This window comes from Molossus molossus, unplaced genomic scaffold, assembly GCF_014108415.1.
Source record: "Molossus molossus isolate mMolMol1 unplaced genomic scaffold, mMolMol1.p scaffold_m16_p_1, whole genome shotgun sequence".
NCBI lineage: Eukaryota > Metazoa > Chordata > Mammalia > Chiroptera > Molossidae > Molossus > Molossus molossus.
The window spans coordinates 28,240,347-28,254,862 of NW_023425344.1; the positions used below are offsets into that span (position 1 = coordinate 28,240,347).

A 14,516-nucleotide genomic window follows, 5' to 3' on the forward strand; every position below is an offset into this window, starting at 1 on the left:
ATGCACTTTATATACCTGACTGATGGGCGTGTGAATTTCTGAAGCCTTTAGAAAGTTATTTGGCAATATGTATTAAGAGATTTTTAGAAGTTAACACGCTCCACTTTTAGAAAAGTAACCTTAGGAAATAGAGATACACACTAAATGTCTTGTTAAAGTAGAGAGCCAGAGAGCCAGTGTACTGAAGAGAAGTTGGTCGCCACCTAGAGGTCAACATGTCACGATTTTCTGTATCGCTGTTAAGCTTTATCTGTAATTGTGAAAACTTCTATATTTTCTATTTTTTAAAATAAGCCTATATTAATATAATATTTCAACTTCTACAGACAGAAAAATGTAAAAACTTACAGGACTATGGTTTAGATGAGAAAACACAATTTAGTATTGGTATTTTACTGTTAGCTTGTCAAAACCCTAAAAAGAGCATGTTTTAGTGAGGTGGTTCCTGGTATTCTGTCTGATGAAAGAAAAAGCAGCAGTTACCACAGTGAGAGACAAATATCCCAACTATTTATCGACATTTTCCCCCAAACGTGACTGTGTGAAGAAAGTTTATCTGAACTGCCTCTTATAGATACAAAGAAGCTGTGGCGGCTTATGAGAATGCAAAGCAGTGGAACAGTGTCATCCGAATCTATCTGGACCACCTCAACAACCCTGAAAAGGCTGTCAGTATCGTCAGAGAGACCCAGTCTCTGGATGGGGCCAAAATGGTAGCCAGGTAACATAAAGTGTTAATATTCTTGGATTTCCAAAAGAAAGCCCCTGCTTCCTTTATCAACCACATTCAAATGGAATATTTATTACTTACTTTCTGTGTTTTTGAGGACTAAGTGTTTAAATTCAAAGGCTGTTTGTTGTGGTCAGTGTATGAGGAGAGTATGTTTCTCAAATACAAGCACATAGCACAGAACTGCAGTTCACCTAGTCCATTTGTATTGCTAAATGGTTTCTCATGGTTGAAAATATTTTATTTTGTAAATGACAAACTTACTTGAAACGAGTCAAGCTAATTTAGTGCTTCTCTTAGGTTTTTTCTGCAGTTAGGTGACTACGGATCTGCCATCCAGTTTCTTGTTATGTCCAAATGTAATAATGAAGCGTTCACCCTGGCTCAGCAACACAACAAAATGGAAATCTATGCAGACATTATTGGTAAATATCATTGTTTTCCCTGACTCCTTGAAAAGATTATCATAGAAACAGTTGCCCCCTGTAACGGAATGACCGGGCTGGTACACCGGCAGGCACTGCACACCTGCAGGCACGTGCACACCTGCCATGTTGACACAGGTGCACACAGGTATCTGTGCTGCTGCTTCAATTTCAAGATCCCTGCTGTCACCTTAAAGGTGATATGGAATTATAAGACCACTTTCAAAACTTTCCAGAGGAGAGAGGCCAGATTTCCCAAATCCTGCTATTGATCAACCAGTTGGTAAAGCTAAGTTCCAAAATGAAGGTGTTATAAGTGCAGGCTGAGTTTTGAAAAAATGTTTTCATAAATTTTAAAAATTGAGTTATAAATTAAGAATATATGATTATTATGCCCAGTCGGTGTGGCTCAGTGGTTGAGCATCGATCCATGCACCAAGAGGTCGCCAGTTCGATTCCCGGTCAGGGCACATGCCCAGGTTGTGGGCCCCATCCCGGGGCGGGGGGGGGGGGGCGCGTACAGGAGATGGCCAATCGATGTTCTCTCATCAATGATTCTATCTCTCTCTTTCCCTTCCTCTCTCTCTAAAATCAATAAAGGAAAAATATTTTTTAAAAGAAATTATATGATTTTTTTTGCTGAAGAATGATATATAAAAGATGTGGCTTTTAAAGATTTTTAAAGTTCAAAAGAGAATTTTATATTCTGAAAACACCTGCTTATAGGTTTTTCTTCCCATTTTTGCAATTATTCTTAGAAACTACTGAAATAATTTTCAGACTTTCATTTCATGGACCATACATACATTATGTCATGTTGTTTTGCTTTGGTTTTAAATTTACCATTTTAACCATTTTTAAGTATGGAAATACGTGCATTCACATGTGTACAACCATTGCCACTATCCATCTCCAGAACTTTTTCATTATCCTCAACGAAAACTCTGTCCATTAAACAATAACTCCCTTCTCCCCTTCCCTAGCCGTTGGTGACCACAGTTCTTCTTTCTGTCTCTCTAAATTTAACTATTAATGGCATCTCATATAAATGGAATCACAAAATATTTGTCCTTTTATGTTACTTTGTGTTTTTTTAATTTACAAGATGACCATAAGAATTGATGATAGGATTCATGAGAAAATTTTTGTTTGTCTTCAAGGGAAGCAATAGGTGAAAGCATCTTCTGATATCTTAGGAAATCATTCAGATAATTGGAGAAAATAAAGTTATTGATAAAAAGGAAGTATAGATAAAAGCAACGTTAGAATCATGAGTGCTTAACTTGACAGATAACATTTCTGTTCTAACATTAAAAATCACCACTGCACTAAATTATTTGTTTTTCTAATTTCATAAGGATGTGACTTATGCCATATCACACACACATGCACCCTCCCACCCCCAAAACCACACACTGTTCCCCACCTTTCTTTATCCCCTTCTCTTATAAACGCCCTGTCTGCCTTGGGCTGGAGGCACAAGTACCCTCCTGCACTTCGGGCTCCCACGGGGAATTGCAAACGATGGCTTAGAACTCCAGCAGCTCTCTTCCTCTGTGCTTAATATAGTTAAGCCTCAAACCAAAAGAATAACAGTGATTGTCTTTGAATAGTATCTGTTGGCCACTTGAATATCATCTTCCTTACTCCCCTGACAAACGCATACAGTAAACAATACGTGCAGTGTTTAAACCAGGCGTTGCTGAGAAGGAAGGTGGGTTACATTTGCATTATGGTTAACTTTGCATCTGATTGTTCTGAAACTCTAGGCAAATCATGGTTGAGTTTAGTCATAGTCGCTCCTGTTTTAGGAAATGAGATTGCGACTCTTAAAGAATGATAAAGTTGCTAGGGGTAATGTCAAACCATAACCTAGAGTCTCACAGAACCTCAAAATTTTCTCTCCTGACTCCTGTTTAGAGTGAAATATGGAAGAAAGTTGATATGTGGAATGATTGTGACCAATGTGTTTTGTGATGAAAACAGACACTTATTAACATTATTTGCTGTTAAAAGTTTTTAATCACCTGTTTTTAGATCTTACTTTAACAAAGTAAACAAGTTTTGCTCAGATATTTTACTCAATGAACTTTTGTTGTAGGTTCTGAAAACACTACTAATGAAGACTATCAAAGCATTGCCTTATATTTTGAAGGAGAAAAAAGGCATTTTCAGGCTGGAAAATTCTTCTTGCTATGCGGCCAATATTCACGAGTTAGTATTTGCCAAGAAAACATACACTGGACTCCACAGGAATTACAGGAAATAATTTAAAATACATTATTGTTCCTGCAGACACCCAGATTTGAAATCTCAGATTCAGCTCTAAAATCTCTTTGTCAGCCCAGCCGGTGTAGCTCAGTGATTGAGCATCGACCCACACACCAAGAGGTCACTGGTTCGATTCCTAGTCAGGGCACATGCCCAGGTTGTGGGCCCGGTCCCCAGTGGGGGGCATGCAGGAGTCAGCCAGTTGATGTTCGCTCTCATCGGATGTTTCTATCTCTCTCTCCCCCCCTTCCTCTCTCTCTAAAAATAAAGAAACAGCCCTGGCCGGTTTGGCTCAGCGGTTAGAGCGTCCGCCTGCGGTCCGGAGAGGCCCGGGTTCGGTTCCCACTAAGGGCATGTACCTCGGTTGCAGTTTGTCCCCGGCCCTGGTTGGTCTTGCGGGTGGCAGCCACTCGATGTGTCCCTTTCACATCGATGTTTCCCTCTCTCTCTCTTCCTCTCTCTCCTTCCCACTCTGTCTGTACAAAAAATGGAAAAATGTCCTCGGATGAGGATTAAAAAATAAAAAAAATAAAAAAGTTAAAAATAAAGAAATTCTGTAAAAAATAAAACCTCTCTATCACAGCCAATCCCCTTCTTCCTTCATAATCTCTATCACATCTACTTCATTTCATTCTCACTACCATCAACTTAATCCAAACCCAGGTCACCTCATTTTAGATTATTGTAATAGTTTCTCCTATTTTCCCTGTTTTTCATCTCTCCCTATCACTTACCCTTCCCTTTGTTCCCCAAATGGTACTTTCATGCTAACGAGCCCCTACAGTAGGGCTACCTTGTTCAAGCAGGGGACATAAATAAGTGGAGCTGTGGGTAAGGCTGTGCTCCTGTGACAGGACAGGGACCCGCGGTGGCGCCCGTTCTGTCTGAAGGGAACAGCCGCGGCTCACTCCGCGAGAGGGTTACCATTCAGTAGTTTGGGCCCAGATCAAGAAACAGAAGTCTGACTCTCCTGGTTTTAAAATATGGGCACGGATATTTGTAGAATACCTTGCTGGTCAAAGACATTTCTGTGTGTGAATTTGCCTTCCGGCCATCACTTAGCCCTTTCTGCCTCTGAGATACTAAGTCCAAACTTCTTCCGCAGTTTGACCAACCAACCTGAGCTTCCCAGTCTGGCATCCAGCTACTTGAACCCTGCACTTCCGCTTCCCTTCGGCCATCCTTGTTCGCCCTCGAGAGTCCCCTCCCTCTTCCCCTCTTACCACAGTCTTCTAAGCTTTATGACCTTACATTTCTTCATAGTTGGGGTATGCTGTTCAGGAATTACACACTGATGGTCTGAATGTTTCCTTAAATTGTCAAAACATAGAGCAGCCAATTAGATTGTACACAGCACAGAAAGATGCCACATCACATCCTTCCTTCCTGGTCTTCTCCGTAGCGCCTAGCACAGTCTCATACACATCGTAGCAGGTTGTCAGTGAAGATTTGTTGAATGAGTAAATGAATGAAAATAAATCTTCCTACTGAAAGAGGGCACATTTTTTATTTTCATTTCATCAGAAATCAGAGCTAGATTCTTCAGAGGGTTAACTGGATCCTTCCATTTTTTTAAAACTAAACTCAGCCATTTAAGTATATATTTTAAGATCCAGCTCTCTGCAAGCCCCTAGTGGAGGTAGAGATACTTTCACAAACTATAATTACTTTGTGTGTGTGAAAGCTTAGTTTGCTCAATGCGAAAGCAGTTCAAAGATTTTTAATCGCTATACAATTCTCATTTCAGGCCCTTAAACACTTCCTAAAATGTCCAAGCTCGGAAGATAATGCAGCAATAGAAATGGCCATTGAAACTGTAAGTAAGCTTTATAATAAAACTTTCAAGAATGCCAATATATTTTTTTAATTTTTGAAGAAATTTTTGAACATATACAAAAGTAGACCAAATAGTACAACAAACTCTCATGGACCCATTATCTAACTTCAGCAGCGATCAGCACTTGGCCAGTCTTCTTTCATTCAAACCCGCCCTCTTGCCCTGTGTTACTTTGAAGCGAATCACAGATGTTATTCCCTAGATGTCATAGTCTTTTACTTTCAGAAAGTTTTTATTGAAACATCCAAGAAGAATATTCTCTGTGTGTAAAAAACAGTAGTGTTTTGATATAGCAACTTTAAAAAGCTGCCATTTCTAAGGATAGATTTTTATTAATGCCAACTCTATAAATGAATAAAGAAAGCCCCTGAGCTTCTGTTTCAGGCCCTTAACAATAAGGAATTTTCACATATTTTAAAATTCCATTTCCTTAGCAAATTATTTGTTTTCTCCTCCCACCCCTTTTTAGGTTTAAGATTTGAATTTACGGTTTCTTTCTCTTCCTAAACAGGTTGGTCAGGCCAAAGATGAACTACTGACCAGTCAGCTGATAGACCACCTGATGGGAGAGAGCGACGGCATGCCTAAGGTTTGAAAATGTTGTCTTCACTTGATTATGCAGGATTTTAGTTCGATTTTACTTCACTTCGCCAGCCTTGTTTTTACCTGTTTTGGCTTTTGCATCATAGATTTATAAAATTTTCTCTCTGAATGTAGCCTGAGGGCATCTGGACAAGACCCTGCACTTTGGAGGGTACTGTGGACATTCTGTCTTTGAAATCACATCGCCACCTACGAGAGAGCCAGAGTAACCCTGTGTGACAGCCCTCAGCACCCACAGTCTTCCTCAGCTGTTATACAGGGTTCTATGTGCTCTAGAACTATGAAAAATGTACTTTTTATTTCAAAAGTCATGGGAATTAATAAAAATCATATTTAACATAAAAGTAACTCCCTAGAAATAAAAAGTACAAATAAATCATTAGGAACCTATTTTCAAAATGTGTGAGTCTGTTAGAGTCCATGCAGAAATCAGTCTTCTCTCAGTCCCAAGGAGGACAGACTCGGCGCACCTTCGAGAATGCCCAGATCCCTTCTTCCCTTTCGTCGTGGGTCCAGTGGGGATCTGCTTCAGAAGGAATGAAGTCACAGATTTGGGGATAAGACAATAGAATGTCACACGTGGAGGGACTGTAACAGTCCTCGTCCCCAATCCATTATCTTTCTCACAGACAAAGGAGGCACAGGCCCTCAAACTGTTCTGAACCACCTCGCCTCCTGTCCACGTATTGTAACAATCAGGAAACAGCACCAAATGTGTGGAATTGTCTAGAGTTAAGGAGACTAAGAATAGAAAATGCTCAAAGGCCAAAGATGATTTTATAGGCCAGATAAATTTATATAGGTGTAAAATTTTTTGAAATTTTGCTAAGTTGGAACATGTATAAGAATGCATTTCATTTTCGGCACGTGAGAGGGACTCCGTGGAGCAGGGTTAGGAACAGACTCTGAAGCAAGGTCACCGTGGCTGGGATCTTGGCTCTCGAGAGGTCCTGCTATGTTTTGGGTTTTCATCAATGAAATCATATAACTGCCTTCCTCCCAGGGATGGTGTGACCGTTTAAATGAGCTAGTATTTCTCAAGTACTTAGAATACTACCTGGCACATATTAAACTCTAAATAAATATTTGATAAACTAATTCTTTATTCATTAGGTTTTTTTAAAACAGTATCAACCCTGTTACTGGAAAGCAAATGTGATTCTAACTGAAAAGCAAAACTGTAGGTGTTTCTCCCCTTAGCTAATGAAGAAAGTGATGTTTCTCTAATGGTTTGTGTGTCAGGATGCCAAGTACCTGTTCCGCTTGTACATGGCCCTGAAACAGTACCGGGAAGCTGCCCGGACCGCCATCATCATCGCCAGAGAAGAGCAGTCTGCAGGTAGGTCCCTGACATTCAGGTTTTGCTCCCCAAACCCTCCTCTACCCAGGGAAGAGTAGCTCAGTTCTAATCAAGGCTTGCTTTGAACCAAAAAGACTAGGGAGATGACATTTTAAGTTTTCAGATAAAATAATTCACCAGCACAGGGGCCTGCTCCCTCACGTGCTGTTGCCTCCACTCCTTTGGGCCTCACAGTTGCTGACCCTGAACGACGACTGATCTGACCTCCAGCCCGCAGCCTCCTGACTCCCACACGTTCTTTCCATCCATGTGTTTGAACTTAACGTTGTAAAAGGTGTTAGATGTGGTATTGTTTTCTACCTAGTTCTGTATAATATGCAGGGACTATTTATAGAATCTCCATAAGGGTTGTGCCCACTTGTGTGCTCTGTTAACACCGAGTAAGTCAGAGAATTCGTCTGGTGTCTTCACTAGTGTTTGTGAGCTGGTTCGTTTAGGTGTTCATAAATATGGAACACAGTGTTGGAAAATATGGAATTAAATTAGTGATTAATTTAATCAGCTTATGTTTAACGCCTTCTTCTATCAGACACACGCTAGGAGCTCAGGATTCAGAGAAATGAGCCAGTTGGACCCTCAAAGATTCACGATTTGATAGGACAGAAAGTTGTTACACAGGTTGATGCCAGACTAGAAACATGAAAAGGGTGCCAGGAAGGGGACCTGACCTACCGCATCCTGAGGGTTGGGCGTGGGGAAAGTTGGAGGATGCAGATGAGAGAAGGCAACAAAAGCTCCAGCTGAGTTTTGAAAGGATGAGATAGCAGGAGAAGAGGGCGAAAGGGGTGTGTGGAGAATAGGCCCATGAGAACACACATGCTCGAAGGCCTGAGGGCCACCACGGCACTGACCCACTGACCCACTGACCGTGACTGAGCGGGGAGGGAGGCAGAGGCGGATCCTGAAGGGCTTCAGTCCCCTGCTGAGGAATTTGCACTCGCTCCCTAAGGCCTGGGGAGGGTTTATGTAGGGGTGTGACCTTGAGGTACTGGGGCACAGGGTGAGGCTTGAGGCTTTTACAAGAACACTGACATCAGAGTGGGGGCCGAGGACACTCAGAGGAATGCGGATCAGTCCACTACTGCAGAGGTGACAAGCAGCACTAGCAGGGGCCTGGGAAGAGGCTGAATTTGGGAGCCTTAGAAGGTAGATTCAGAATGTGATGACCCAATGGACTCTGGGGCTAGGATGACGCCACCATTTTCTTCGAGGGACTGGCTGGATGTCAGTACCATCAATTACAATAGGGAAAACTACTAAGTTACTTTAGGTAAGAAAGTATTAGGATATTGCTAATAACATGATTAAGCCATTTATAAAATGAGGGCCCATCGAAGTCCTCAGAATTCATCCTTTGCAATAATGTCATTTTACACCTTTTTTCAAGGAAACTATCGGAATGCACATGATGTTCTCTTCAGTATGTATGCAGAACTTAAATCCCAGAAGATCAAAATCCCCTCGGAGATGGCCACCAACCTCATGATCCTGCACAGTTATATACTAGTCAAGGTGAGGCCCTTGGAGTGATCTGGAATATAACCTGCCAGGTGTGCTTATCACCTCGAGGGATTTCCTCTGGGCACCTCTCCATTGGATTAGAGTGATTTCCTCAATCTCTATATTGTTTAGTGGAAAAATGCAAGATATAGAATAATTATACAATATCCTGCCTTTTATGTACAAAAAAAAGCAAAAAATAAGAATATATTCATTTCAAATAAAGTGAGAAATATATATTTTTTAAACTAGGAAAAGTCATTTCTTAGAGGAAACAAGGTGGGGTGCAGAGGAAGTGGGGCACTGAACCCCACCAGGGTGAAGGGGATGAGGGAGAGCAGGTTTCTCTGTGTATATTTTTTAAGTCATTCTGATTTACTGAAAACATTTTTGTTTAACCAGTGCTTGCTAGTTTATTAATTCTAAGATAACAGATTATAAACAGTTCTACCACTCTTTTGTAAACAAATCTTATTGAGGTATGATCGACATGACGTTATATTGATTTCAGATGGACACCGTAATGATTCGGTATTTGTACACTGCAAAACGATCAGCACAGTGAGTCTGGTCCCATCCATCACCACACAAAGCCAGCTTTCAGGGTGCGCTTTCCTGGCAGCTTTCCGGCTCCGCAGTGTCACCAACTACAGTCACCGAGCTGTAGACCCCACTTACCGTTTCTCCAGATTTTCACTGATGTCAGAGTACATCTCCCCACGTTAACGCTAAATTGGTTTTCAGGCCAGCCCACGGAGCTTATTTGGCTTTGAAGGTACTCAGCACAGAGCGGTCATTTAACGGGTGATTTGGACCCTAACTCGCATCTGTGCGGGCCCCAGCCGTAGGCGCCCTGCGGTGCTGGAAGTGTTCCGTCTGTGCTCGCCTGCTTATGGACCCTGGGCTGCAGCCAGTGCAACTGGTTAACTAATTTTTTTTATATAATTTTAATTTTTAAGCTTAAATAGCCACATGTGGCTAGTGGCTACCATATTAGACCTAACAGAGCTATAATACCTATTATAAGGGGAAAATCTGAATTCCAACTGGCAGCCCCCAGGCACCCATCTTCCTTCAGAGCAATAGGAGGACCTGTCTCAGACAAAGGGCGTACAGGGGGAGGGAGGTCTTTCCCAGCTTCGGACAGGCGTGGTGGTGCCCATGTCCTAGGGGCACATAATCCAGCAAAACGGGAGTATTTAGAGGGCAAGAGGGGAGGAGAGAAACAGGTTGGTGAAGATGAGAAGCAAAAATAGGGATTCATCTAAGAAACCCTCCAGGACCAGGGCTTCCTACCATCACAGCCCTAGGGATGGTTCTGGAATCTTTGTCTTTTCCTCTGGCCCCAAGAGCTGGCCTGCCACTTCCATCAGACCCGTCGTCTCAACACCCTCATGACTTTTCCCCTCTGCTCTAATCGTTGCAAGCACCAAAGATTTTCAAGGTTTGCTAGGATTTTTATTTATTATTTTTTAAATCCTTGCCTGAGGATATTTTTACATTTATCATTAGAGTGGTTAGGGAGGGAGGGAGAGAAACATCAACATGAGAGAGACTCATTGACTGGTTGCCTCCCGCATGACCTGACCGGGCCGGGGATGAACCGCAACCGAGGTGCGTGCCCTTGACCGGAATCGAACCTGCGACTCAGTGGTCCACGGGCCGACGCTCTAGCTGCTGAGCCAAACCAGCCAGGGTAAGGTTTGCTAGGATTTTTAACTGCTTGTGGTATTAAAAAGGAAACTAATAGACCCTATTAAGTAAGAACAAATTGATGCAAAAATGTCACAGGCATCTTGGACCAAAGAACTGAAGAGTCATCCACATTTCAGGGAAAACTGACTCGGTTTCGGCAGATGCTTCCTCCCCAGAGCTGGGACAGGGAGTGTGGCTGAAGGACAGACAGCCTGGGACCCTTGAGTGTGGACGGCTGAGCTGGGCATCTGGGGCCCGCCGGCAGCAGAGGGTGAGGGAAGACAAGCAGCCAGGGCTTCCCTTCCCTGCTTTAGATTCAGGAGTATTCGTGACGATGATGCAGTGCTCAGGAAGCTACACACTGTTTGCTCAGACCTGATGCCTGAGTCACCCTAGACTCCCCTTCACGTTCTGACCAAACGTCATCAGTTCTGACTCCCAGCCCCTGCCCACCGTTGTGGGTAACCACCTCTCACCGATGACTGCAGTGACCCTGGCCCTGTCCACTCTCCACCTTCATCTCCTGAGCGCACCCCTCCTTATGTCACAGGCCCCTCTGGTCCTTACCTACTCTTGGGCCCCTCTGGCCGGCAGCGCCCTCTTCCCTCCACTCCTCTCTGCGTCGCCAGCCCAGCTTCCAGGTCTCTCGCCTCGGTCGAGTCGGTGTTATTACTTCAGTAAAGGGAGTCGGGTTTGAACTCGTTTCGTGTGGGCTAGCACAACGTAAAAGAGCTGCGGAAGGACGAGGCCAGTGAGCCCATGGTGCTGGCGGCCGCTGCTGGGAGGCGCGAAGTCCGAGGGGCACTAGCCCAGCGAGTCTGCAAGGATCTCACGGGCCTGTTCAGGGTCACAATCAAGGGGCTGTTTATTTGGAGGAACCAAGCATGAATTAGAGTTAACCAAAGTCTCTAAGAAGAGTACAATATGTCATTTATTACAGATTCACGTTAAAAATGGAGATCATATGAAAGGGGCACGTTTGCTTATCCGGGTGGCCAACAACATTAGCAAATTCCCATCACGTAAGTACTGAGAAGAGCCTGTTTCCACGTCTGCATTAGAGTAGCACTGAGACCTCCACTCACTAACTCTGCCAGCCCGTTCTCTACATGCACTGACCCATCATCCTCACAGCAGCCCCAGGAAGCGGTCTATCAGGCTAATTCACAAGGACTCACACAACCAGCACGTAGTAGGCCAAAGGCTAAGATGTTCACGGCGGGAAGATGCAAAGGGAAGAGCGCGGGGCTGCAGCCTGGAGACCCGGTGCGGCAGCTTCCAGGAGCCGCTCCAGGTGGGCCACACGGCTGCACGGAGCTCCAGGGGCCAGTTGTTGACACTGCAGCCACGCTCAGCCTCGGCCCAGCGCTGCATAACCCACTGTGCACCAAGAGCTAGAACAGCGAGCCACCCTTCCCAGTTCTGGAAACGGCAGGGACACCTCCAGAATCCAGGTTACCAGATGCTAGCCAAGGACCAGCCTCTCCAGCAGGTCTTTCTGAGGCTCACAGTCTCTAGGCTGCACACATGGGTACGAATATTATTTTCCCTAGTTCACAGATGAAGTAACTTTTTTTGCCCAAGATCACTGTCAGTCAAGTAAGTTGGTAGGCCACTACTTCTGAGAAAAATTCCCTCGTTGCAACATTCTTCAGTGAAGAGATTTCATCACAGTCTGCGGGGGATCAACAAACTTTCTGTACAGGGTCAGATGTCAAACGTTTGGGGCTCTGGGCCCCATGGTGTGTCACAGCTGTTCAGCTCTGCTGTTTTGGCTTGAAACACACGTAAACAAATGAGCATGGCTGTGTTCCAAACTGTCATTTTTGGACACTGAAATTTGAAACTCACATGTTTTGCAAAATATTCTTTTGATTTTCACAAATTATTTTGATTTTTTTCAACCACTTAAAAATGTAAAAGCCATTCTTAGCTCATAGGCAATACAAAAACAGGGCCAGATTTGGCCCACAGGTTAGAATTCACCAACACCTGTTCTCTAAACATATTCTCTTTTGGTACAAGAAAAAGACTTAAAAATAATTGTATACCCTGCAGGACAGGTGTGTGTAATTGCTCGTGGGAGAGGTATGGGAATGGCCTTTCTGGAAAGCAGTTTGGCAATTTGTGCTAAGGGTGTTTTTAAAAGGTCATGTTCTTTGAGCCAGTAATTCTACATCTGGATATCTGTTCCCAAGAAACAGATAAATCTAGAGGTTAGTACATGAAATGGTTGCGCGCTCACATTCACCAGCAGTCCTGTCAAATGCAAAAATGTATGTCAGAGGTGAGGAAGGGTACACACAGGTGACCTCCAGGGAGTGCAGGCCCTGGTGTTCAAGGCAGAATACGGTACAGTTGGGAAAGACATTCCGATGAGCAGTTACCCTGACTGCTCCTCACTGAACAGGTATCAGTTCGTTGCCAGAAAAAGCAAATTTAGAGAGGCGTCATCCTGCCTTCCTCCCCCAGGGATGGAGTCATGCCAGTAGAGACCCTGTGCTTTCTGACTCCTGTCCGTATTGCAGATGTCGTGCCGATCCTGACGTCGACGGTCATCGAGTGCCACAGAGCAGGCCTAAGGAACTCGGCTTTCAGCTTCGCGGCGATGTTGATGAGACCTGAGTACCGCAACAAGATCGATGCCAAATACAAAAAGAAGATCGAGGCAATGGTCAGGTACGCAGTGACAGCTACTTCCACCGTCTGATCACGTCACAAATGTCTTTTTCGGAATGCAGCTGATGTGCAGGCTCAGTAGAAAATTGATGGGGTTGCATTCAGCTACCAACAGCAGAGAACCCAGCGTGGCTTGAACGAGTCAGGATTTCTGACTCACACACAGGGCCCCGCAGTCCAGGGCTGGTCCGCTGGGGTCTCGGCAGCTCGCGCTCCTCCAGCTCTGCCCTCCGCAGCACAGGAGCCTCCCGCGGCTGCGCAGTGCCCAGCCGCAGACGTCTCGCTCCCATTCGGGCGGGGAGGAGGGAAACTGAAAGATGAACAGGCCTTGGCCTTTTCGAGAGGACACCACGCAGGAATCCATTTACAGCTCACTGGCCAGTACTCAGCCCCAGGGCTACCTCGAGCTGCCCAGTGTAGCTGCGGACGGAGCAGCAAACGGTCTGCCACAGGGACAGACTGCCTCTCAGTGTGAGAAACGTGATCGTTACACACCCTGTTGCCAGAAGAGAGGTCCCTTCCAAGCCCTATGTAGGTCCAAAGGTGCACAAGGCAGATCCTCGCTGCACAAAGCAGTAAGTGGCCTGGTTTCCCAAAGGAAAACACACTAGTGTTTATAGGACAAATGAATTGCAATCATATAGTAATTCCATACGACCACTTGTTCCAAGTAGTGATGACATTTGGAGTACCTATCGGACCCACTGTGACCAGGAGGCCCAGGTGTCGACCACGTCAGCCGAGGGAGATGGCGGCACCAGTAATGGCAAACCCACGCAATACCAGCGTGTTGTCAGTTGAGCTTGGGGCCGACCCTCATGGCAGAGAACTCGAAGCTGGACAGGGCTATGAACGCTCCCTTTTTAAAAAGCCGATAAGCCCTAAGTAGCTTCAGACCAGATCAGACTGACCCAGCGTACCTGCCAGCCTGGAGCGAGGTGGCGACCGACCACGCCGGAGCACGTTCACCCCGACAGCCTGCACCGCGCTGTCCCGGGCGCCAGCTGGGAGGAGATGCTAGTTCTTTCCCCACAAGAGTGCTCTAGAGATATGAGGTCTAGGAGGGTATCTGCTACCTTATGCCACTGTTTACACTTAAATGAATTAAAATTAAATTAGAAACTTAGTTCCTCATACTGCCCATATTTTAAGAGCTCCAAAGCATCATGTGGCTCACGGCTCGCTCGGCTACCGTATTGGACCACAGAGAACGAGAACACTGCCGTTGTCACAGCTCTACCGGACAGAGGGACACAGACAGCAAGCTCACCACTGCGGTGACACAGGAGCAGGGCCACAAGAGCCACCCATGTTTTCTGCCATTTAATGTGCCCTGAACTCCAGCTCCCAAACATGGCCCATGTGATGCTACACTCTGACCACTCGCAGTTCCTCATCGTCCTCCCTGAGCTGGAG

General features: G+C 44.8%; 1 protein-coding gene across 1 annotated transcript in view; it reads left to right on the top strand.

Annotated features, from left to right (window-relative positions):
• WDR19 (WD repeat domain 19) overlaps window positions 1-14,516 on the top strand; it is a 91,377-nt gene that overhangs the window by 71,027 nt on the left and 5,834 nt on the right. The window contains exons 25-33 of the mRNA XM_036254422.1: window positions 575-721; window positions 1,031-1,155; window positions 3,257-3,369; window positions 5,174-5,242; window positions 5,775-5,852; window positions 7,109-7,205; window positions 8,614-8,738; window positions 11,362-11,443; window positions 12,950-13,100. Of these exons, the coding sequence (XP_036110315.1) occupies window positions 575-721; window positions 1,031-1,155; window positions 3,257-3,369; window positions 5,174-5,242; window positions 5,775-5,852; window positions 7,109-7,205; window positions 8,614-8,738; window positions 11,362-11,443; window positions 12,950-13,100 (987 nt within the window). The remainder of the gene's footprint in view (window positions 1-574; window positions 722-1,030; window positions 1,156-3,256; window positions 3,370-5,173; window positions 5,243-5,774; window positions 5,853-7,108; window positions 7,206-8,613; window positions 8,739-11,361; window positions 11,444-12,949; window positions 13,101-14,516) is intronic.